General features: G+C 36.4%; 2 protein-coding genes and 1 long non-coding RNA gene across 3 annotated transcripts; 2 read left to right on the forward strand and 1 right to left on the reverse strand.

The window, feature by feature from the left end:
- Nucleotides 1-757: 757 nt before the first annotated feature.
- LOC132605379 (uncharacterized) lies at nt 758-22,484 on the reverse strand. Its single transcript, XR_009569163.1, has 2 exons — nt 21,644-22,484; nt 758-1,035 (listed from the first exon to the last, which is right to left on the reverse strand). It is a non-coding gene; the product is annotated as an uncharacterized LOC132605379 (long non-coding RNA).
- On the forward strand, nt 13,153-17,440 carry LOC132607015 (O-fucosyltransferase 19-like). Its single transcript, XM_060320798.1, has 8 exons — nt 13,153-13,889; nt 14,880-14,952; nt 15,052-15,122; nt 15,226-15,314; nt 15,411-15,543; nt 15,737-15,969; nt 16,226-16,702; nt 16,805-17,440. The coding sequence occupies exons 1-8, from the start codon at nt 13,341-13,343 to the stop codon at nt 17,058-17,060; spliced, it is 1,881 nt and encodes a 626-aa protein (XP_060176781.1). The 5' UTR covers nt 13,153-13,340; the 3' UTR covers nt 17,061-17,440.
- LOC132605378 (uncharacterized) lies at nt 18,183-19,935 on the forward strand. The gene is made up of 2 exons (XM_060318544.1): nt 18,183-19,511; nt 19,610-19,935. The coding sequence occupies exons 1-2, from the start codon at nt 18,617-18,619 to the stop codon at nt 19,639-19,641; spliced, it is 927 nt and encodes a 308-aa protein (XP_060174527.1). The 5' UTR covers nt 18,183-18,616; the 3' UTR covers nt 19,642-19,935.
- Nucleotides 22,485-22,716: the final 232 nt, after the last annotated feature.

Below are 22,716 nucleotides of genomic sequence, written 5' to 3' on the forward strand. Positions count from 1 at the left end.
GAAAAGTGCTCGAAGTCCATTTTTGTTTGAAGACTTGTTGTCATTAGCTTTAAGTTATTTATGTTTTAGGGTTACACATTATTTTTATATTAATGCGTAACTTTATTTTTAGTGATTATAACTTTATTTTTATAATCAATTAACAAATTATCAATTCATGATCAATTATTTATGTGTAGTTTTTTTTTTTTTTTTTTGCGATATACCCTTCAACCCCCAACTAATTGGAGTCTGCAACTTAAATAACCCAAAAAGTGGATTTGGGTACCAAAATAACCCATTAAAAAACCTTTTGCGCACTAATTTATTTGTAAGTTGGTGAAATTTTAAATGGTGATAAATTTATGCTCGGATGTCCATTTGATGCGATTTTTTTATTATTTTGGGTATTTTTTCTAGATTTATGCGTCTGAACTGCCGCAAGGCTGTTCAGCCGCCCCAAATTTTCGAAAAACGTTAGTTATCCCATTCAATTTCAATTTCCCCCTAAATTAGTGTGCAATTTTCATTTATTTCTTTTTTAAATCTAATGGCGAAAAATATATTTCAATTCCATAATCCCGTGATAATGATGTTTTCAATGTCAATTTCAAGGTTCCAAATTCAATTTAAGAAAACAAGTTAGATAGCATTAGTGAACTTACAAAATAATAAAAAGTGTCTACATTGTTACTTTGGTAGGGGTAGGCCGAAGAAGTATTGAGGAGAGGTAATTAGACACGACATGACACAACTACAGCTTACCGAGGACATGACCTTAGATAGGAGGGTTTGGAGGACCCAAATTAGGGTAGAAGGCTAGTAGATAGTCTCGTTATCCGTTCTTATTAGTAGTCACATTATTGCAATATAATTTCTTGTGCTCCGATTTCTGTTATTATCTGTTATTTCCTGTGCTTTGATTATCCTGTGTTATCTGCTCCGATTTCTGCTATTATCTGTTATTTCCTGTGCTTTGATTATCCTGTGTTATCTGTGTCGCTTGCATTATTTCATTTCCATATCGCTTTGAATCTCTTATCCGAATCTCTTAACCTTATCTGACTTCTTTTTATGCTTTTATTGAGCCAAGGGTCTTTCGGAAACAGCCGTCCTACCTTGGTAGGAGTAAGGTCTGCGTACACTCTACCCTTCCCAGACCCCACGATGTGGGATTTCATTGGGTTGTTGTTGTTGTACATTGTTACTTTAACGAACTTGGCATGGTGGTAAAGCCTTTGGCTTTTGACTTTTTTTAATCTCATCCACCATGGATCAAACCTCAGCGTTGAGAAGATATTATTAGTAAAAAAATGAACTAATTTATTTAACGATTGACATGGGATAAACAAGTAAATAACATGGGAAAAACAATTTCAGAAATAAATATATTAACAATGACATAATTAACAAATATTAACAATGCCATAATTAACAAATAATTAACGGAGATCCATGGAGGTGTCGTATTTGTAAATACTAAATTATTCATTATTCTTGAAATTAACTAAAAAAAATCTCTAATTAGAACTTACTTAACTAGGATAAGTTATGGAGGATTTAATTAGTTATTTTGAATAATCCATGATATTGTATTGTCGATTATAATTTACTTAATTCATCTAGTTAAAGTAATAACGAACAAAATTTTATATTAACTAACTAATCTTTCATCAAAAAATTATGTTAACTAACTAATCCTTTTCGGAAATTCTGTTAATGATGTTCAATCTAAAACTAAGGATTTAGCTTATCGTTTGTTATTCAGGATTTAGTTTATTGTTCGTTATTCGGGATTTAGTTTATTATTCGTTATTCAGGATTTAACTTATTGTTCGTTATTCGTTAATGGATTATTTTGGTACCCAAATCCACTTTTGAAGTTATTTAACTTGCGGACCCCAATTAGTTGGGTGTTGAAGGGGATAATGCAAAAAAAAAAAAAAAAAACACAGAAATAATTGATTGTGAATTAATATTTGTTAATTGATTATGGATTATTAATTTGTTAATTTTTTATTTATTGTTAATTTATTTATTTGTGAAATTGTCAAAATAAAGTTACGTATTAATATAAAAATAATGTATAACCCTAAAACATAAATAACTTAAAGCTAATGACAACAAGTCTTCAGACAAAAATGGACTTCGAGCACTTTTCAATCACCAAAACGACAATCCGAAGTTTTGTGTATCCTTGATGTGTTGAGCCTACCTTATTAATCGCACAAAAATAAATAGGGTTCTATATAAAATATTCAAGTTTTGGAGTCTCAAAGCATGATTAATCTATGTCTAAAGTATGTAAAAAAGTGTGAAAGAAAGGAAGAAAGAAAGAAAGAAAGAAAGAAAGAAAGAAAAGAAAGAAAGATTTTTTTTTTAAAAGGGAGACCTTTAACGCATGAAAATCATGCGTTAAAGGTGAGAGAAATTTGCCAAAAAAGAGAGACACCTTTAACGCATGATTTTCATGCGTTAAAGGACTTAACGGCTCCGTCCGCGTTAAGTCCTTTAACGCATGAAAATCATGTGTTAAAGGTACTTTTGTACTCATTTTTTTTCCTGGGGTATTTTGGTTCATACCTTTTTTTTTTCCGGTTATTTTGGTTCCGGCCTCGCAGAAATCCACTACCACGGGATCGAGTGTGCTAAATGTGAAAGGATAGGTATAAACACTTAAATACCCTTCCACGTAAGTTGTTATGGCTTCATCCTGGTCAGGAATAATGACCTCTTTACCCTTCCACCCGCAATCTACCTTGACCTGCTCGAGTTTACTCTGGGGTATCGTGCACAAATAGGCCGATATTTCGACACCTCGATCCCCTTATTGAGAGGGTTTCTCGATCTTGAAATCCCTGATGGTCGAGCAATCTTGAGGAATGAAGTCAGTCAGTACTGGCTTCGGTTTTGGAGCCGGGGAGGTCTCACCGGTTTTTGGCCTTTGAAGATTTGCTCGTCATTTCGGAAGTATGAAGATAAGAAGGTTTGAATGAAGGTTTGAAGATTGGGTAGAAGAGTGATAAGGAGATATAAAGATATGAAAATATGAAGGTATGAAGGTTTGAAGATATGAGGATCAACGTATCCAAAGCACACGAAGGTAAAACTCTCTTTGGTAAAAGTCAGAAAGTGAAAAATGAAAGGGAAAACTTGCTTTTATAGACACGTGCCGATGTCAGACGGATGTGACCTTGATCGTGTCTAACCATGGGAAGCGTACGCGAGAAGGAACCAGGATGACCACTCGATCAACAGATCGTACTTAAGCAGGTCGGCCCTCCGATGAGACCTAGGTTAGGCTCTCACACGAATACCACTATGATTAAGTAAAGCTTCCGTATCGGTCGCAAAAGATGTGGTCTCTAACTAATTACGATCGAGTTTTAAAAATAAAATGTTCGAACATGGCAGCCGGTAGCAAAACATTTCGATTTTTTGTGAATTATAGAGCAATTGATTATTGATCGAATATTGCAAGGACATATACAAAGATTCAGACTATGTCGGATACATCAACATAATAGGAAAACGGGAGAAGTCCTACTCTATGGCTACTAATTGGAAAACGAAAGTAAAACAGCAACACCCTTAACCGACCTAGCAAGTCGAAGGTTGAGATCTTTAGGCTATTCCACGAGATGCGGCGATGACGCGTGATACCGATTAGATATCCCCATGACTTGCACCAATGGCGGATGAATCGGGGATATTTGGCCCCGGTAGATCTTCTTCATCAAGCACTATTGTTGGTGGAGTTTCGCCAAAAGGCATTTCCCGACGTTTCTCCATGATATGACGGGTTCAAACCCGAGATCCAACCCCCGAATGCCTAACTGGGAAGCTTCCCGTCTCTCTGCGCCCAGGTGCCCTCGATGGCGCAGATGCTCTTCTTCCCCGAACAATATCTTCGGCTATCAGCTTTCCCTTAAAAGCCCTCCTCGTCTGAAGTCCTGAAAATCAAATACATTGGGTTGAGACATAATACAGGAAAATGAGGGTCGAAATGATCAAATTAAGAAATTACCGTGGTCTTTGCCTTTCCACCCTTCGGGTGCCATCCTTCTCCAAGAACGGCCTACGCTACGAGAAGCTCGGAGAAGGACAATCACCCATTCAAAAATAGCCGTAACAAGCTCGGGTTCAACTGGATTTGGTGAAGGATTCCACACCTCAGGAAAATCGGCTGACGATGGACGGTGAAGTTGAGTTGTGCGTATCATCACAAGCCGATGAAGCCACCCTCGATCATAATCGTCTTCGGGGTCGATCAGGCTTCGACTTCTCCTGGGAACCATATGAACAATTTCCCGTCGGATCACCCGAGGTATATATGTGTGAAGCAAATGGTCAAGGTTGAAGGAGACTCCGGCTACATTAGCCAACTTCTCAATACAATACACAAGTCTCCAAACCTGTGGGGCGATCTGCTCGATACATATCCGATACCAACGACAAAAGTCCTCGATCACTCGATGAACAGGGAGAGTGAACCCTATGGCAAAAGAATACGTGTACGACAACATGTAACTGACAATATGGTGATTTATTTTAACACCATCCCCAACAGGGTGGACGTCAACATCTGCGCCTAAGTTGCAATCTTCCCTGACTGCGGTAATGGCGCCATCATCGATACAAGATCTAAAGTTCTCCACCGAATCGAAATGGTGAAGAATTTTACAGTCATTCGTATAAATAAAACCCGACGGGAGAATACCAACAGCAAGAGATTCTAGCTCCCTATCAGAACCAGTGGCTCCTGTTGATGGCGTGAACGAAGACTGATCTTCACCTTGAGTCAATAATGGGACGTGAGCCATATTCGTGGAAGGTTTTTCTTAATAGTAAATAGTCACGCCCTGATGAAGGAAGATTGAAAATCCGAGGAATACTAAGTTCATCTTTATTATTCATCGTGTAAGTACTCGACAGAGGGTATCGACCTCGGTTTCTATACCCGAGGCCAAACATAATTAATATTTGGTCAGATCTGCTTCATTATTTACTTATTGGCTTATCTCGCAATTTAATCTCAAATTGAATTTAGTCACATATCTTTGGCATCACGCATAAATTTAATTGTTCTCCATTTTAAGGTTAAACAATAATATTGAGTTAGGGTTAAATAAGTGTATGTTCAATAGCAATAAGTCAATTATAATCGAAGGTTAAGCCGGATAGAACTTCCACCGATGGACGTCAACTGTTACGACGTATTAAGTGTACACTTGGGTTTTCCTGATAGTTAGGGTAGACCACAATAATCATACATAAAGCAAAAGAAGTAAGAAAAAAAAAAGACAAAGATTAACAAGGTTCGATCAAATGTACATTTTCATGCAGAAACAGAGAGCAGTTCAAGTGATCCTCAATATGACAATATCCCAAATGCCAAATATTTCTCAAACGACCTATTCACTATTGAGTCAATGGTCCTCAAAATCAACTTAAAACAAAATAAGATTCGGAATCTCAATTTGTGCCATTAATGCAAACAGATTGTACAAACTTAATACAGGTTTTAGCTGATCCCTTGTACTAGCCATGCAGGGGCGGTATGTAGCGGCGAGGGTGTTCACCCGAACCTCCTCAGCAAAAAATTACACTGTATAAGGTAATATTTTATTTTATATGTACATATATAAATTTTGAATCCCCTGAGCACAAGATTAGAGGTTGATTCATTGATTTAGGATGTTCCAAATTTACCTTTAGGTTCAAGTTCAAATCTCTATAGCACAAACTTAGCGCAAAATAAATTACCATTAATTTCTTAGATTTTGGGTTGGGTTGCAATTTGAATCTACCAAAATTTAAAATACTATCACATTTTGTATCCAGTCAAAATCTTGGCTGATTTAAATGAGCAGCTCCAGTAGACTCACATTAGTCACATATATATGTCATGAACAAATGGGTGGATAATGAAAATTAGTACATAATATACCATGAATATAAAATCTCAATTTGTTAGGAATTGAAATGTAGTTATTTTTGTTGTATTATAGTGTATATTGCAACGAAATAACTGGTCAAAATTGGGCGAACTCAAAATTTTGTGAAATAGGAGCATTTGACTTCGATAATTTATTTAACAATGTAAACGTACTTGAATCCAATGAGAGGCCGACACTAGAAAAGAGTTTGCACCTTGCAATAGATGACAAAAGAGGAGGCTGCGTGCATTAAGTTTTCTTTCATTTTCTTTTCCAAGTTGTGATACAAATATCAGTAAACTCCTTGAAAAGGTCTTCTACTTGAGTTAGAATACTAGGTAAGTCCTTCAAAGGTAATGTAGTAAAGTAAAATGACATGAAAAAATAAACTCAAATTGCGGATAAAGTACGAAAAAAGAAGAAGCATAACATCTTACATATTGAAAAGGTCGCGCATTTTATAAATGTAATCATGTATATGTTACTAACATGTTGAGGAACCTTCAAAGTTGAATAATTTTTAACATCAACAAATTCCCGTTGGAACACTAAACTATTTGGAAGCATATTAAGCACATTCCGCTGATCATCCCTTCTATTGTAATCTTAATTTGTTAGGAAAGATGAATTTTGTGTATTATTGCCAAGAAAGCATTATGTTGAGTCTAGTTTAGATCACAATATAGTTCATTTGATAAAGAACTCTACCGAGTCTCACTTCTGTACGTCTGAAGTACTAAGAATATCAGTCACATTCAACAACTTTACTGGTTAGTATATTTCAATCGAAAACTTGCTCAATATAACATATTTGGTAGTGCCTGTCAAATAACATCTTCTTTTTTTCTCGAGTTTAATCCTAATAGAATTTTTTTGACGAGCTAATTAGTTTTCAACGGAATGTCTAATTGTGTAAAAATCGTTTTTCAGTTTTTCTTATAACGCTTGATTTATCCTTTTTAACAAGTTTTTTCATACTGTAGTAGAGCATTTCGCAACGTCCGGAATTGCTCAAGGCTCAAGCTGCGAAAAACGATATGTGCTCTTTATATTTTTTTTTCTTTAGTGAATAAATAGAGAAGGAAATTAATAATGATGCTGAAATAGAGAAACAACCTTGAAATATACTTTTTTTTTTTCCTTCGGCTCTTTGGATGGTGTTTTATACGAAATTCGCATTAATAGAAAGAGCCATACTTTGGAAAATTAAGTGAAGATTAGAAAAAGATATCCACTGATTAAAATAGTTCAAATGCAATCCAAATTTTCCTAAGAAAGAAAAAGAAAGGAGATATTACCCCATAAGAAACGAAGTTACGGGTGGAAATTCTCTTAAAAAATCCTTAGCTAGAAACTATGTCTCAATGTTTCCACACGTATTATGATTGATTCACTTTGAGTGACTTAGCAGAAGCTAGCACGGCTACCAGGTGACAAATTAAGAAAAATCCTCTTTTCTTTTTGTTCATTGGGCTCTAACTTCATGAATACTCAAAATACAAGCAAACATAAGTATCTATTAATGACAAAAACATTATTGGATGCACAAATATAGTCCATTTTCATTTTATAAAGCTTTAAACATGCACAGTGACGGAATCAGAGGGGCGGAAGGGTTTCAAATGAACCCCGGTTCTTCATCGAAAATTTATTTTGTATATAAAAGGTTAATTTTGTATGTCTATCTAGTAGATATTGACCTCCTTGATGAACGTGCGATCTTAAACATATCATGACATTTCTATAAATATATATAAGAGCATGTTATTTACTATAAAGAGTAAAATAAGAAGTTAATTATATTAAAAGTTAGACATTTTTAATATAGAAAAGGTATTACTACTGTTTTGTTGGAATATATATACCTAAAAAAAGAGAGGAGTTATAACAGTATATTAAATGAAATAGATAGTCATACAATTAGCGGATCTCACAATAAAGTTGTGATTTCGATAGAATCTAGTAATTTTAGCCCGAATCTTGTATATTTACAAAAATTAAAAAAAAAAATAACTTAGTAAACCAACAAAAAATTTAGTCCTTAAAATCTTTGAATTTGCCTCTCGTCACACATTGTTAATTCCTTCTAAGTACCCAGGGACTTCCAAGTGCTAACAATACATGTATTACTACTTATTATGTGAAACAAAAACTGTGTGGCATACTTTTCTGTACCTTTTCTTTAGACATAAATTTCTTCACGACTCTATTATCCAAAAAATGCAACTGCCGGTAGCATTATTCATGTGAATTTCCTCACTGCAAGAACTATGTTTTTGTGGGATATTCAAGGTATAACCTTTTATCACCTCCAACAAGCAAAATCAATCATTCTCCTCCAAAGTACCAAGCAGAAAATGAGACAAAAGAAAATTAAAGCCCAAAACTTAGAACTCAAGAACCAGCCTGCACGTTTGTCTTGCTTAGTTTCAAACTTCTATATTTACTACTATTAGTGGTCGTTTGGTAGATAGTCGAAATTATCTCGGAATTATAATTCCGGGACTAATTTATCCCATCTAGTGGGATTATTTTATACCATCTAAAATATGGTATAAAATAATCTCAGTGTAAGTGGGATAAGAAGGTATAAGCTGGGATATCTCAGCACTAATTTTTGTACCATGTTTGGTACAAGGTATAAATTTATCCCAGGATAAATTTATACCTTGTACCAAACATGATATAAAAATTAGTGCTGGAATATCTCAGCTTATGAGATAAATTTATACCTTGTACCAAACATGATATAAAAATTAGTGCTGGAATATCTCAGCTTATACCTTCTACCAAACGATCCCGATGAAGATAAAAGCAAATCATAATACGTCACTTGGATAGAGAGATCACGTTCACTTTCCAAAAGGGGCCATTTTCAGACAAAAGGATATACAACGTTTTTGATGCAATCTTTTGTTAACCGATCCTCACGTACTACTTTCTCCCATAAGATTAAGCCGTCGGTTGATGTGACGTCCGGTGATTTAATTCTTTTTATTTTTTTTTGTTTCTATTTTCATCTTTTTAATTTTCTTATATATCAGAAAATAATTACTCCCCTATAAAATATCATGATGTATTTAAGATCATAAGATTTAAAAGATATTTTTATTTTATTATACATACTTTTAATTTAAAATTATAAGATTGAAAAATCTTTTCTACATTCTTAAACTTCGTACCGATTAAACTAATAAGACACATAAAATGACATTCTCTATCCTCTTTATTCTATTTTATATGATACTCCAAAAAACTAACAATCTTTTATATTTCAAAATTCCTTAATATAAACCTAAATTTTGCTTTTAATGACTGGCTCTTGTAATCATAAAAATGTCATAGTATATTTAGGTTAAAAGCTAATAATTACATGTGGCCTGAGTTGAAAGTCTTTTTCCCTTTCTTAAAATTATTGTCATGTAGAATGAAACAGATAAAGTAGTATTTAGTAATTCTTTACATTTTTGTGTAATTTAACAAGCCAATTACATGTTAATGGTCAATTAATTTATTACTATTATTTATAAATTTGTTTAGTTTTATTTTTGCACATAAAAAGTCTCAGAGGATTGTTTTCTTATGTTCAAATTATAAAGCGTTATATTTATCCAGTTTTTCTCTTCATTAAAAGCACGAAAGGCCTTAGAAATGTTGATTGAACTTTTTGCCCTTCATTAAAAGACCCCACAACAGACGAAACTGTCATTTACTATTTTTCTCATTAAATAAATGTGTAATATTGTAATTTAATTATTATCCTAATATTTAGAACTTAAAATCAACTAAAATTTCAGTTTTTCAATATTTCCTTATTTGGATTAGGTAAGAAGTCCTAAAATTAAGACTTTGAATTGAGGTAAAAAACTATGTTCGCCTAAGGAAAAGTTTTAGAGTCCAAGTCAAACATGGAATGCTAGATATGTTGAATTATAATTATTATTTTTCTTACAAAAAAAAAAAAAAAAAAAGAAGCCACGGCAATAATTACTACTACCCTTTGGTTCGGCAATTAATTATTCTATGATATTTTTCTATTCATCTGTTTATGGATAATACTCACCGTTATTTTTGGATTTTTTTTTTACTTTGGAAAATATTTTATTTTTGAAAAAGTAAAAGAATTCATTATTTATTTTCTTAATATTTAGGACTTCAAAATTAATTAAAATTGCGATTATTAAATTTTTCCTTATTTATGTTACGGAAGAACTTTGAATTCGAATATTAAACTTCATATCCTACGTATTCTTCAAATCCTACATTCATACAAATTTCACAATGACAAGAAATCAAGAAAACATAATTTGAACTGCCTTTGACTTTCTATATAAAGGAAGATGTTTACATTGTTGCCTCATTCTGATGCAATACACACGCAATGTTATTACAATTTTATACATTATTTAATTTCTTTAGTACAAGAATTATCTCTCAGAGATTAATTTCGCTTATTTATCTCAATTGAAACTAAATTATGCCAGCATGTCGTAGTTTTATCCTTTCGTTTTTGCTGTTCCCTTTTTTTTTTCCTGCATAATGGTTAATGATGGTTGTGCTTTGGGATATGAGGGCTAGAGCTTTGTTCGGGTTTTGATTATGGATGTTTCTCTTTGTATAATTATGTGGTGCATTTTGTGCATTGTAATGAGACTAATTTGTCGGGATTTTGGTAAATACTTCGACTTGCACGTTCGTTTGATTTAATTATAATATGTGTGGTACATTTTTTCTTTTGTGCGTTTCGGGTTTTTTATCAATTATTATCGCATTCACGGAACATCAGTCCTGTTTGAGGTAATTTAATCTTCTTGATCACGCGAATTATGTCTTAAAGATTAGTTCCATATATCTATCTCAGTGGAAAAAAAATATGAGCCAGCATGTACAATAACTAAAATTTTAATTATTCAATCTTATAATACATGAATATTCTATACCCTAAACTTAAAAATCCATTACAATTTGATTATTAAACCTTTCCTTATTTGAATTATGTGCCTAAAATTACAGCTTGATCCAAGATGAATTTAGTGAGGTTTATTGAGCCACGAGTCTGGAATCTGTCTAGAAATCCTCTTAAACCTCCGGGACCAAACACCCCGCCCTTAGAGCAATCATCGTAAATGGATTCCGTAGAGATCATGGAGTCAGATAAAGCAGCTTTCATGGCCTTGGCATTAGAGAGTGTTGGCTATAGTAATTTTGATTCCTTTGAAAGCCAGGCGTTTTGAGGATTGGAGCATCGGGTTAATATGGCATTGTCTCTGATCTGCCAGCACCACAATATAACACGCTTTCTCAACTCTTGCTTGCTCATGTCTATGAAACACAAACCAACTTGCAAAAAAAATTTATGTGATGAACAACCACTTTTCACTAAACACACCATCAGAACGAAAGGAAGAGAAGTCTCTCCTCCTTTTTTTAATTTATGACCTTTAGTTAATTAAAAAAAAAAAACATAATTTCACCATACAACAAATAATACATAAGTAATTTTGTTTAACTATATAACGAATAAAACGACATGTTTATTTCAACAAGAATTTTGAAAAGTTGTTGGACAGTGGACACCAACGCAAATTATGAGTCATAGTATATATTTGGGACCAGACAAACTTTTATTCACTCTGAAATTATGATTTTCTATCATCTTCGATAGAAAATTTGAAAATTAAAGTATGAATGTATCATATATGTCGTTGAATGAGGATTGCTTTGAGAGATGTTTTGGTTCTTATTTCTGGCTTTCTTTATTCATGGTAGTTAATAACTTTTAACATTATATATGAATTATACATCAGTACAGATTAATTTTAATTGATTGTTATCAGAGTCAGAACTGACGAACAAGAGATCACCTCAAATTTTGTGCAGATTGTGATAGTTTAACATCAATACTTTGAAAAGTTGTGTTGACATGTTGCAGTTCATTGTAGAAGTCACAGTTTGCGACTTTTAGAACAGTAAGATGATTTGTCAGCATCAATTGCTCATAGCTAAAAAGCAATTTAGCAACAAAATTCGTAGCTAAGTCCATTTTTTCTGTAGTGTTTGCTGTCAAATGAGGTACACGTTTTGGTCACGCGCAAAGCGCGTACGTTAAACTAGTACATATCATAAATATTTGTCTGTAACTATTTTATAAGTGATTCAGCTGTGTTTATTTTTTTTTATTTTTTTAAAATTCAGTTGTGTTTATTCGATTGTATTTTTTTTTTTTTGGTTCAGTTATACTGCATTATATAACTTACACTCTTTATTTTTTTGTTATTTGGTTTCCCACCCGGTGTTCATTTTCCGTATTGAAGTCCGATTATATTCGGATCCGCGTAGGGCCTCATTCGGGGAGAAGTGCTCCTTATCAAGAATTTTTTCATAACCAGGGCTCAAACTCGAAACCTCTTGTTAATGTAAAGGGTAATTCACAGGAATGTCCTTATTCTGGGGTGGTCTTTAGTTTTTGTCCATTAATTTAGTGGTCTTTAATTTTTGCCATTCGTTAAAACCTCTTGGTTTCGGGTTCGAATCCCCGTTCAGTCAAAAATACAAAATTGCAAGGTAGAGTTTGGATTCGCAAGACAGAGTTTCACAGGCAAATATCTATCTGCCTAGAAGACAAAACTTTGCTACCTTCAGGCAGAGTTTGACTTATCCCTGAATGCTAAACTCTACCCATAGGCAGAGTTTTGCATGTGAGGTAGAGTTTTGCAAAATCTTCCTACAGGAAGAGTTTTGCATGCAAAACTCCACATGCTGTTTTGCATATTCTGCCTAAGGTTAGAGTTTTGCATCTGCATTGCGAATCCAAATCTCAGCCTTGCCAAATTCATCTTTTTTTTTTTAGTGAGCGTGGGTTCGAACCCAGAAACTTGAGGTATTAGGCGAAGGGTAAAAATTAAAGACTAGTGCTTTTGAAGGGCAATCAGCACAAAAAAATGTAAGGGAAAAGCAGCCCATCCGCCGCAACACACCTTTGCTAGTACTTACACTCTTTATTAGAGGCAAATTAAATAAAAATTACACTCTATATTTAATTTTCATTTAATTTGCCTTTAATAAGATGCTGACATGATTCGTTATAAAATTTTCTCTTTTTTCCTTACAATTTGTACATATTTAGCTTAATTTAAAAAGTTTGACTTATTAAAAAATTACTATATTTTGTCGAGATAGATGATGGTAAGTATATTGAGACATGAATGTAACTTACATATACTCCATATATATTTGAGAAAAGCGTTAGAACTGCTTCTACAATCGGCAAACACCCCTCCCCTCACCAAAATCTTCCATAGACAACAACAACAACAAATATACACCAAGAAACCTACGTTTCATAATTCTCTCATTAGACCCATAATTCTCTGTTTTCTTTGACTTTCTTTTTATTCTGTTTTTAGAGTATCGTACGTTAAAATGTCAACCGGTGGCACCGCCACCAATTCTGCCAACGGTAGTCCTAGAGTGGGACCCACCATCCACCACCGCCGCCAGGTGGCAGACGCCATAAACAACGACCAAGAAAAATTATCAGATCATTTACAAATCGGTTTTGATTATTATGGTGATCATAATAATACAAATATTATTAATTATCATCGTCATCATAATACGATAATACGATATTTGTTAGCGAGTAAATGGGTGCCAGAAAGTATGGTTTTTAGAGTAGAAGAATGGTTATTGAGTTTTTGTACAATTATGGCATGTTTAGGATCAAGAAAGAATATTGGTCGTACGATATTTGGGTTATTGTTGGTATTGGTGGTGATATCTGTGTTTTTGAAGTTTTCTATTATGATGAATAATGGTAATGTTGATGATGTAAATGGAAAAGAGAATGGACTTTTTGTTCTTCAGAATTTAAAGAATGATTGGATTAATGCTCAAAAAGTTGTTTCAGAAACAGAGACCTCTGTTTCTTCTTCTGGTGTTGTGCAAAAGCGACAGATGAAAGAGTTACCTGTAAGTTGTGCAAAATCACTTCTTTATCTCTTTAATTTTCCATTTTTTCCTTCTAAGTGAAATATTACCTACATTTGCTGTTCATATGCAGTCCATTTTCCAGAGAATGGAACTGAAAAACCTTTGCTTTTTTCCTTACAATCTTAGGAAGTCTAGAGCTTGATATGAATCTTATTAAAAAAGTGATTTTAAGTAGTAGTAATTTTTAAGGTGAAACTTTAGGTTAAATTTTACTTTCCATACTTTAACTTCCCTATGGATAAAATGAGGTTTGGCATGCTCTCTGATCAGGGCGGAGGTACAATATTAGTATTAGGTACGGGTTTGTACGAATCCAATAGTTTTTGCTTAGACTGTGTATTTATATTTAGGAAAGCCATTAAATATGTATAAATATTTAATTGTGAATCCAGTAGTTACGAGCTACGGCGTCGGTAGCAAGTTACGAAAACACTTTAAATACTGGCTCCGCTTATGTCTCTTATCATTTATTAGCCGAAAGGATGGAAGTAGTAGGCAGCAACAAAGCTTGAAGGTTGTATGTGGGCAATGACTAACTGGCTTTTAGGGGAATGTTGACTGCAACTGTGGCTTAATGATTAGTGTCCATTGAACATGTATAAATATTTAATTGTGAATTCAGTAGTTACGAGCTACGGCGTAACTCGTATAAATATTTAGGGGAATGTTGACTGCAAGTGTGGCTTAATGATTTGTGTCCATTGTGGTCCAAAAGTATCTTGGATATTACTTTATTTTTGGCTAATTAAATAAGATATAGACTTTTTGTAGTTCAAGTATTTGTTCTCTATTTAGCTTTTTCAGTAAATTTTAATTCAGAACCTACATTACTACTCTATTTCAAGTTGATAGTTTATGGACAATGTTTTGCATTGAGTAGAAGACGGTTTTCTCCTTTCGCTTTCTCGCGATTTATTGGCTTGATTGACATATCTAAAGCACTAGTTCAATATTGGATGTTTTGGACAGGTACCAGAAATATGGATGAAGCCACCTAGTGATACTTACTACAAATGCATTGATCGGCCTAGGAATCGAATAAGTATGTCAAGTTTTTAGATTTTGATTCCTTAATATCCACTTCCTCCATTTGGACCAGTTCCATTCCAATTTTGTATACTTATATTTGGAATTATTTTAGGAACGGCCTCATTGACCAATGGATATATCCTGGTTCATGCCAATGGAGGATTAAACCAGATGAGAACTGGGGTGAGTGGAGGCTTTAAGCTCTATGTATACTTATATTTGGAATTATTTTCCCACTGATGAGAAGCTGTGGTTTACGATAATCATTGTTGTTGGATTACTGCAGATATGTGATATGGTGGCTATTGCAAAAATTCTGAATGCTTCACTGGTTCTTCCTTCTCTTGATCATGAATCCTTTTGGACAGATCCTAGGTACAATAATATAGTTCTTCTGATAAGTTGAGGTTTAAGAATGACATTCCTAGGAGCCTTTTAGTTTTAGTTCTAATCTGTTTCTGTTTCTTGCAGTGACTTTAAAGATATTTTTGACTGGAGACGCTTCATTGACGTTTTAAAGGATGACATTGAGATTGTTGAATCTTTGCCGCCAAAATATGCAGCTGTGAACCCCATTCAAAAGGCACCCGTCTCTTGGTCAAAGGTTTGTAAACAGAACCTATGTTGCTCGAACTCTCCAAAAATGGTGCCGCATCTGTGTTGTATCCTCCAAAAATGCACTACTTCAGCAGGATCCGATACGCACTTTGAAGAGTCCGAACAACATAGATTAGAACTACTATTAGCAAGTTATAACTTTTTGTTTGCTGGAATTAAAATTTTGTCTCTTTTTGCAGGCTAGTTACTACAGAGGAGAGGTTCTTCCTTTGCTAAGGAAGCACAAGGTGATACAATTTACTCATACAGATTCAAGGCTTGCTAACAATGGCTTGGCATCATCTATTCAGAGGCTTCGTTGTCGAGCAAATTATGAGGCTATAGGGTACACAAATGAGATCGAGGAGCTTGGAAAGAAGTTGGTGGATAGACTTCGAGACAATGGTGAACCGTACATTGCTCTCCACTTAAGGTAATCTCTCTAACATGTCATCCTTTGGCCAATTTCTCAACCATTCATTTTTGTGCAAGTACAGTCGAACCTCTCTATAACAGCGTCGGTCATTCCGAGATTTTTTTGACTGCTATAGCAAAATGCTGTTGTAGGAAACATATAATATAACATAACAAGACCGATCGGTTCCACAGGAAACATGGTTGTTATAGTGAAATGTTTTATAGAGAATGACTGTTATAAAGAGGTCTTACTGTACTTATCATGTTTGCAGATATGAAAAGGACATGTTAGCCTTTACTGGCTGCAGCAACAATTTGACTGCTCGAGAGGCTGAAGAACTTCGTTTTATGAGGTATCAAGTGAAGCACTGGAAAGAGAAAGAGATAGACGGCAATGAGAAGCGACTTCAAGGGGGCTGCCCTATGTCGCCAAGGGAGGCTGCCTTGTTTCTTAAAGCAATGGGCTATCCCTCCACGACGAGGATATATATTGTCGCAGGGGAAATATATGGCAAAAACAGCATGGATGCGTTTCGGACAGAGTATCCCAATGTTGTCTCTCACTCAACTATTACAACAAAGGAAGAATTGGAGGCTTTTAGGCATTATCAAAACCGTCTTGCTGCCTTAGATTATCTCGTAGCCCTTGAAAGTGATGTCTTTGTTTATACGTATGATGGAAATATGGCAAAGGCCGTGCAAGGGCATAGAAGGTTCGAAGGATTTCGAAAGACCATAAGCCCCGACAGGTTACTATTATCTTAAGATTGTTATACTTCCTTTGTCATCACTTAAATTATTTAGGATTTGCGCAAACTAACAATTTTATTTGGTATTTCTCTTCATTTCAGACTCAATATTGTGAGATTAATTGATTTGTTGGATAAGCGGGCGATCTCTTGGGAAGAGTTCACTTTTGAGGTCAAGGCGTTACATTCCAACAGATTAGGAGCTCCTTACCTTAGAGAAGCAGGAGAATCACCAAGATTAGAAGAGAACTTCTACGCAAATCCTTTTCCAGGTTGTATTTGTGATAGACCTTTGATGGAAGTGAGCAAGCAGCAAATTAAAAAGAGACCGAGTTTGAAGGCTGCTGCACAAAGATAGGTTGTACATTAGACAAATGCCGGTATTTGATCTACTATATTATTCAAAGGGCTGCCAAGATTTCGGCCGATTATGCCTTTTAGTATATTAGGCAGCAAGCAGAATCAAAGAGGACTTTCACCATATGAATTACTTTGATGAATTAATCTTAAGCCAGCAAGCAACTTTGGAAGCAGAGATGGTTAGCTTATAAGACGAACAAAAAGAGGCAGATGCAACGCAGGCACTCAAATCATTCTTTTCTGTGCAGTATAGAATTGTAAAGTTTTAGTCATTTTTTTATTTATTCTGAGTTGGTTTTTGTAATTAGTTTATTTATTAGGATTTCCACAGATTCACATGTAACATATCACGGAAATTATTATACAAGTCTTTCTTCATCTTCGTATTTGTCATCTTTTCCTTCTCATTCTATTATGGATTGAAAATTTTACTTGGTGAACTGTTTGCATTATCCCATTGCTAAAATCATGCATCGATAGTATTTCTTATTCCTAAATTTTATATAATATAAAAAAACTCTTTATATCTTTAACTATTTAGAGAACCTCATTGTGTGTGGTGAATTGTACACGAGGAGCCAAAACCAAGCAAACCTAAATACGGATGATTAGTTCTTACCCTTTTGGTGATATGTAAAAGGACCACATAAGTTGATATGTAAAAGGACCATATTAGTAGTTTTCTCTTTAACAATATGTATTTTAACTTGTTACTTATCAAAATCTATATCTTACTATGCTAAGAAGTTTGTAGATTTACTACTCAGTTTCTCTCCTCTCTCCTCTGTTTTCTCTCTCCTCTGATTCAACTCTCTAACAGTAATATCTCCTCCCTCCTCCCTCCTCCCTCCTCCCACCCCACCCGCCATCCCGTCAGGCGACCAGACCGCACCATTGCCCAGGTAACTCTGGCGACCAGGTAACGCCGGCCACTTTTCCGGCCAGATCTACTTTTTCCCTCTTTCCTTTTCTTCTTCTCCTCTTCTCTTCTCCTCTTCTTCTTCTTCTTCTTCTCTTCTCCTTTTCCCCTTTTTTAGCTGCTCCTGGCGCTGCCAGAACACAGCTACGTCATCGCCGGAGACTTTTTCCGGCACCATTTTCCGGCCAGCCCTTTTTTTTTTCTTTCTTTTTTCTTTTTCTTTTCTTGTTCCCCCTCTTCTCTGCTCCTGTTTCAGGTCTCTGTGAGAATAATTCCGACAGTGAACAGTGAACAGTAACTCCGGCAGTAAACAGTGACTCCGGCAGTGAACAGTGAACAGTACTCGGACGTTGAACAGTGTTTTCCGGCGGCGATCAGGTTCATTTCAACTGGAGTTGGTACCTCCGGTTGCCATATTCATTATTTGTCCATACACTTGTAGTTACATTTTTTTGCTAACTTTAGACTTTTGAATAGTTTATTAGTTCATACTCATTTTCGTGGCTTTGCTTAGTGATGGTAGACTAGGGTCATGTTCTCGTTCGGGGACGGGGGCGAGGGTTAGGAGGGGTAAGTGGGTTAAAGGAGCGTCTAGGTTGAGAGTAGGATCTTGGAACATTGGAACGTTAACGGGGATGTCCATAGAGCTAGTTAAGATTCTTAAGAAGAGGAAGATTAATATAGCTTGTATCCAAGAGACCAAATGGGTAGGTCCTAAAGCTAAGGAGGTAGACGGGTATAAGCTGTGGTTCTCTAGTAGGTCGAAGTATAGAAATGGAGTGGGCATTTTAGTAGATAGTGAATTAAGGGATCAGGTGGTAGAGGTTAGGAGAGTCACTGATAGGATGATGTCGATTAAGGTGGTCGTTGAAGGACTCACTTTGAACATTATTAGTGTATATGCGCCGCAAGCGGGCTTAGGGGACGAGGAGAAGAGGCGCTTTTGGGAGGATTTGGACGAATTAGTGGGAGGCATACCGCCTACTGAGAAGCTATTCGTGGGAGGTGATTTCAATGGACACATCAGACCTATTTCGGGAGGTTATGATGATGTGTATGGAGGCTTTGGCTTCGGGGACAGGAATGGAGGAGGAGTCTCACTTTTGGATTTTGCAAGAGCTTTTGGGTTGGTGATAGCCAATTCGAGTTTTCCAAAGAAGGAGGAACACTTGGTAACCTTCCGTAGTTCGGTGGCTAAGACTCAAATAGACTTTTTACTCCTTAGGAAGGATGATAAAGGTCTGTGTAAGGATTGTAAGGTCATTCCGAGCGAGTATCTTACAACCCGACATAAGCTCTTGGTGATGGATTTAGCGATCAAGATGACGAGGAAGAAGAGGGTCGTGGAGGACCGACCTAGGATCAGATGGGGGAGTTTGACCACTATTAGTGCCCTGGAGATGGGAGCGAAATTGAAGAATATGGGGGCCTGGGATAGTAGTGGGGATGCGACCAGTATGTGGGATAAGACGGCTAGTTGCATTAGGGTGGTAGCAAGGGAAGTGTTGGGGGTCTCGCCAGGTAGTCGTGGTCAGCATCAAGGGGACTGGTGGTGGAATGGAGAAGTTCAAGGGAAGGTGGAAGCAAAGAAGGTGGCGTATGCGAAGTTGATAGAAAGCACGAATGAGGTGGAGAAGTGGACGAATACAGAACTTTATAAGATGGCGAGGAAGGAGGCGAAGTTGGCGGTTTCGACGGCAAAAACGACAGCTTTTGAACGCATGTATGCTGAACTAGAAGAGAAAGGAGGGGACCAGAAATTGTTCAGGCTAGCCAAGGCGAGGGAGAGAAAGGCACGTGATGTGGATCAAGTAAAATGCATCAAGGACGAGCATGGAAAAGTATTGCTAGAGGGGACTCTCATTAGACGGAGATGGCAGTCATACTTCTCCAAACTCTTGAATGAAGAAGGGGACAGAGACATTGTGTTGGGTGATTTAGAACATATAGGAAGGCGTCGCGATTTTGGCTATTTCAGGAGTATTAAGGTTGACGAGGTTAAGGGTGCTGTTCGTAGGATGCGCAGGGGAAGAGCGACCGGACCTGATGAGATTCCGAGGGAATTCTGGAAGAGCACGGACCCGACAGGTTTGGAGTGCCTGACTAGGTTGTTTAATGTCATCTTTAAGACGACATTGATGCCCGAAGAATGGAGGGCGAGTGTAATGATCCCTCTATACAAGAATAAGGGAGATATCCAAAGTTGCAACAACTATAGAGGTATCAAGCTGTTAAGCCATACTATGAAAGTGTGGGAAAAGGTGGTGGAGATGAGGGTGAGGAGAGGTGTGTCTATTTCAGAAAACCAGTTTGGATTCATGCCGGGACGTTCAACTACAGAAGTCATCCATCTTATGAGAAGGTTGGTGGAGTAGTATAGGGAGAGGAAGAGGGACTTACACATGGTATTCATCGACCTAGAAAAGGCTTATGACAAAGTTCCAAGACAGATCCTATGGAAATGCTTGGAGGCTAAAAGTGTACCTGTCGCGTACATTAGGGTGATCAAGGACATGTATGAGGGAGCCAAAACCAGGGTGAGGACAGTAGGAGGAGACTCAGAGCACTTTCCAGTTGTGATGGGGTTGCATCAAGGATCAGCTCTTAGTCCGTTTTTATTTGCCTTGGTGATGGATGGATTGACACGGCAAATTCAAGGTGAGGTGCCATGGTGTATGCTTTTCGCGGACGACATAGTCCTGATTGACGAGACTCGTAGCGGAGTTAACGCTAAGCTGGAGTGTTGGAGACATACTCTGGAGTTTAAAGGGTTTAAGCTAAGTAGGACCAAGACAGAGTACTTAGAGTGTAAGTTCAGTGAAGCACCTCAGGAGGCTGACTTGGAAGTAAGGCTTGGTACCCAGGTCATCCAGAAGAAAAGTAGTTTCAAGTACATTGGGTCTATTATGCAAGGCAGCGGGGAGATTGATGATGATGTCACACATCGTATTGGGGCAGGGTGGATGAAATGGAGGCTTGCTTCCGGAGTGCTATGTGACAAGAAGGTGCCACCAAAACTTAAAGGCAAGTTCTACAAAGTGGTGGTTAGACCGACTATGCTGTATGGGGCGAAGTGTTGGCCAGTTAAGATCTCTCACGTTCAAAAGATGAAAGTTGCCGAGATGAGAATGTTGAGATGGATGTGTGGCCACACCAGGAGTGACAGGATTAGGAATGAGGATATTCGGGATAAGGTGGGGGTGGCCTCGGTGGAAGACAAGATGCGAGAAGCGAGATTGAGATGGTTTGGGCATGTGAAGAGGAGAGACACAGATGCCCTAGTGCGGAGGTGTGAGAGGTTGGCCATGGATGGTTTCAGACGAGGTAGGGGTAGGCCGAAGAAGTATTGGGGAGAGGTAATTAGGCACGACATGGCGCAACTATAGCTTACCAAGGACATGACCTTAGATAGGAGGGTTTGGAGGACCCAAATTAGGGTAGAAGGCTAGTAGATAATCTCGTTATCCGTTCTTATTTAGTCGCACTATTGCAATATAGTTTCTTGTGCTCAGATTTCTGCTATTATCTGTTATTTTCTGTGCTTTGATTATCCTGTGTTATCTGCTCCGATTTCTGCTATTATCTGTTATTTCCTGTGCCGCTTGCATTATTGCATTTCCATATCGCTTTGAATCTCTAATCTCTTATTCGAATCTTTTAACCTTATCTGACTTCTTTTTATGCTTTTATGCTTTTATTGAGCCGAGGGTCTTTCGGAAACAGCCGTCCTACCTTGGTAGGAGTAAGGTCTGCGTACACTCTACCCTCCCCAGACCCCACGATGTGGGATTTCACTGGGTTGTTGTTGTTGTTGTTGCTGCTAAGAAGTTTGTAGATAGAACTGTTGGAGTCGAAAATCATCAAGCATTATCATTTCTCACTGGATAATGCGATATTGACGGAGAAGAATGAAAGAAACATAAGCTTCAGCATATCTCTATTGGGAAACAATCTTGAAATGTTAAGAAAACAGGGAGATTACCATAGACTTGTGCTTGAAAATACGTTAATATATATATATATATATATATATTTTTTTTTTTTATATATATTTTTTTTTTTGAAATGTTACATAAGATGCACAAAAATTGTTTTCAACTTTTGTTGAATTGTGTGATCATTTCATCTAAAAGCCTAGGATAAACTTTTAATTGCTTCACTATAATCTGCTTCGATACCACGTTAAATTGTGTGATTGTCACATCTAAAAGTTTAACATTTTAGAAAGTGTACACTTCTAATTGCTACTTCATTTTTCATTTCTCATTTTCTTGCATCCCACAAAAACACTGAGTATAGGACCGAAGTTGGATATGACCCTGCTAGAGCTGTAAGACATAGAAAGCTAGCCGGACATCCCCTGATAAGTTGATACAGACAGAAAGCTATCATGTACGATTATAGCAGAAAATGGGACCTTTTCTGGTTCCTTTATAACGTACTCAACATACATACTAAAGAAACAATATGCTATTACTAAAAATAGAAATGACCATCCCAAGGAGCTAAACTGATGGAAGCAAGCCCGGCATTTTCTTTAAGCTGATAATGCTTTCTTATCGCTGAACCTGCAAAGCATACCTGATCCCAACAGATTTTGGTACTAAACCAAACTCATCCATCAAATATAAGGTACTGCTGAGATTAGAGAAGATTCACAGGCCAGTGTGTTTCCACTTTTGTGCGATGATTCCAGTCAAAAGTATTTAAGGTAGTACTGTAATTGCTGCAATTG

Source organism: Lycium barbarum, chromosome 8 (genome assembly GCF_019175385.1).
Source record: "Lycium barbarum isolate Lr01 chromosome 8, ASM1917538v2, whole genome shotgun sequence".
NCBI classification, from domain to species: domain Eukaryota; kingdom Viridiplantae; phylum Streptophyta; class Magnoliopsida; order Solanales; family Solanaceae; genus Lycium; species Lycium barbarum.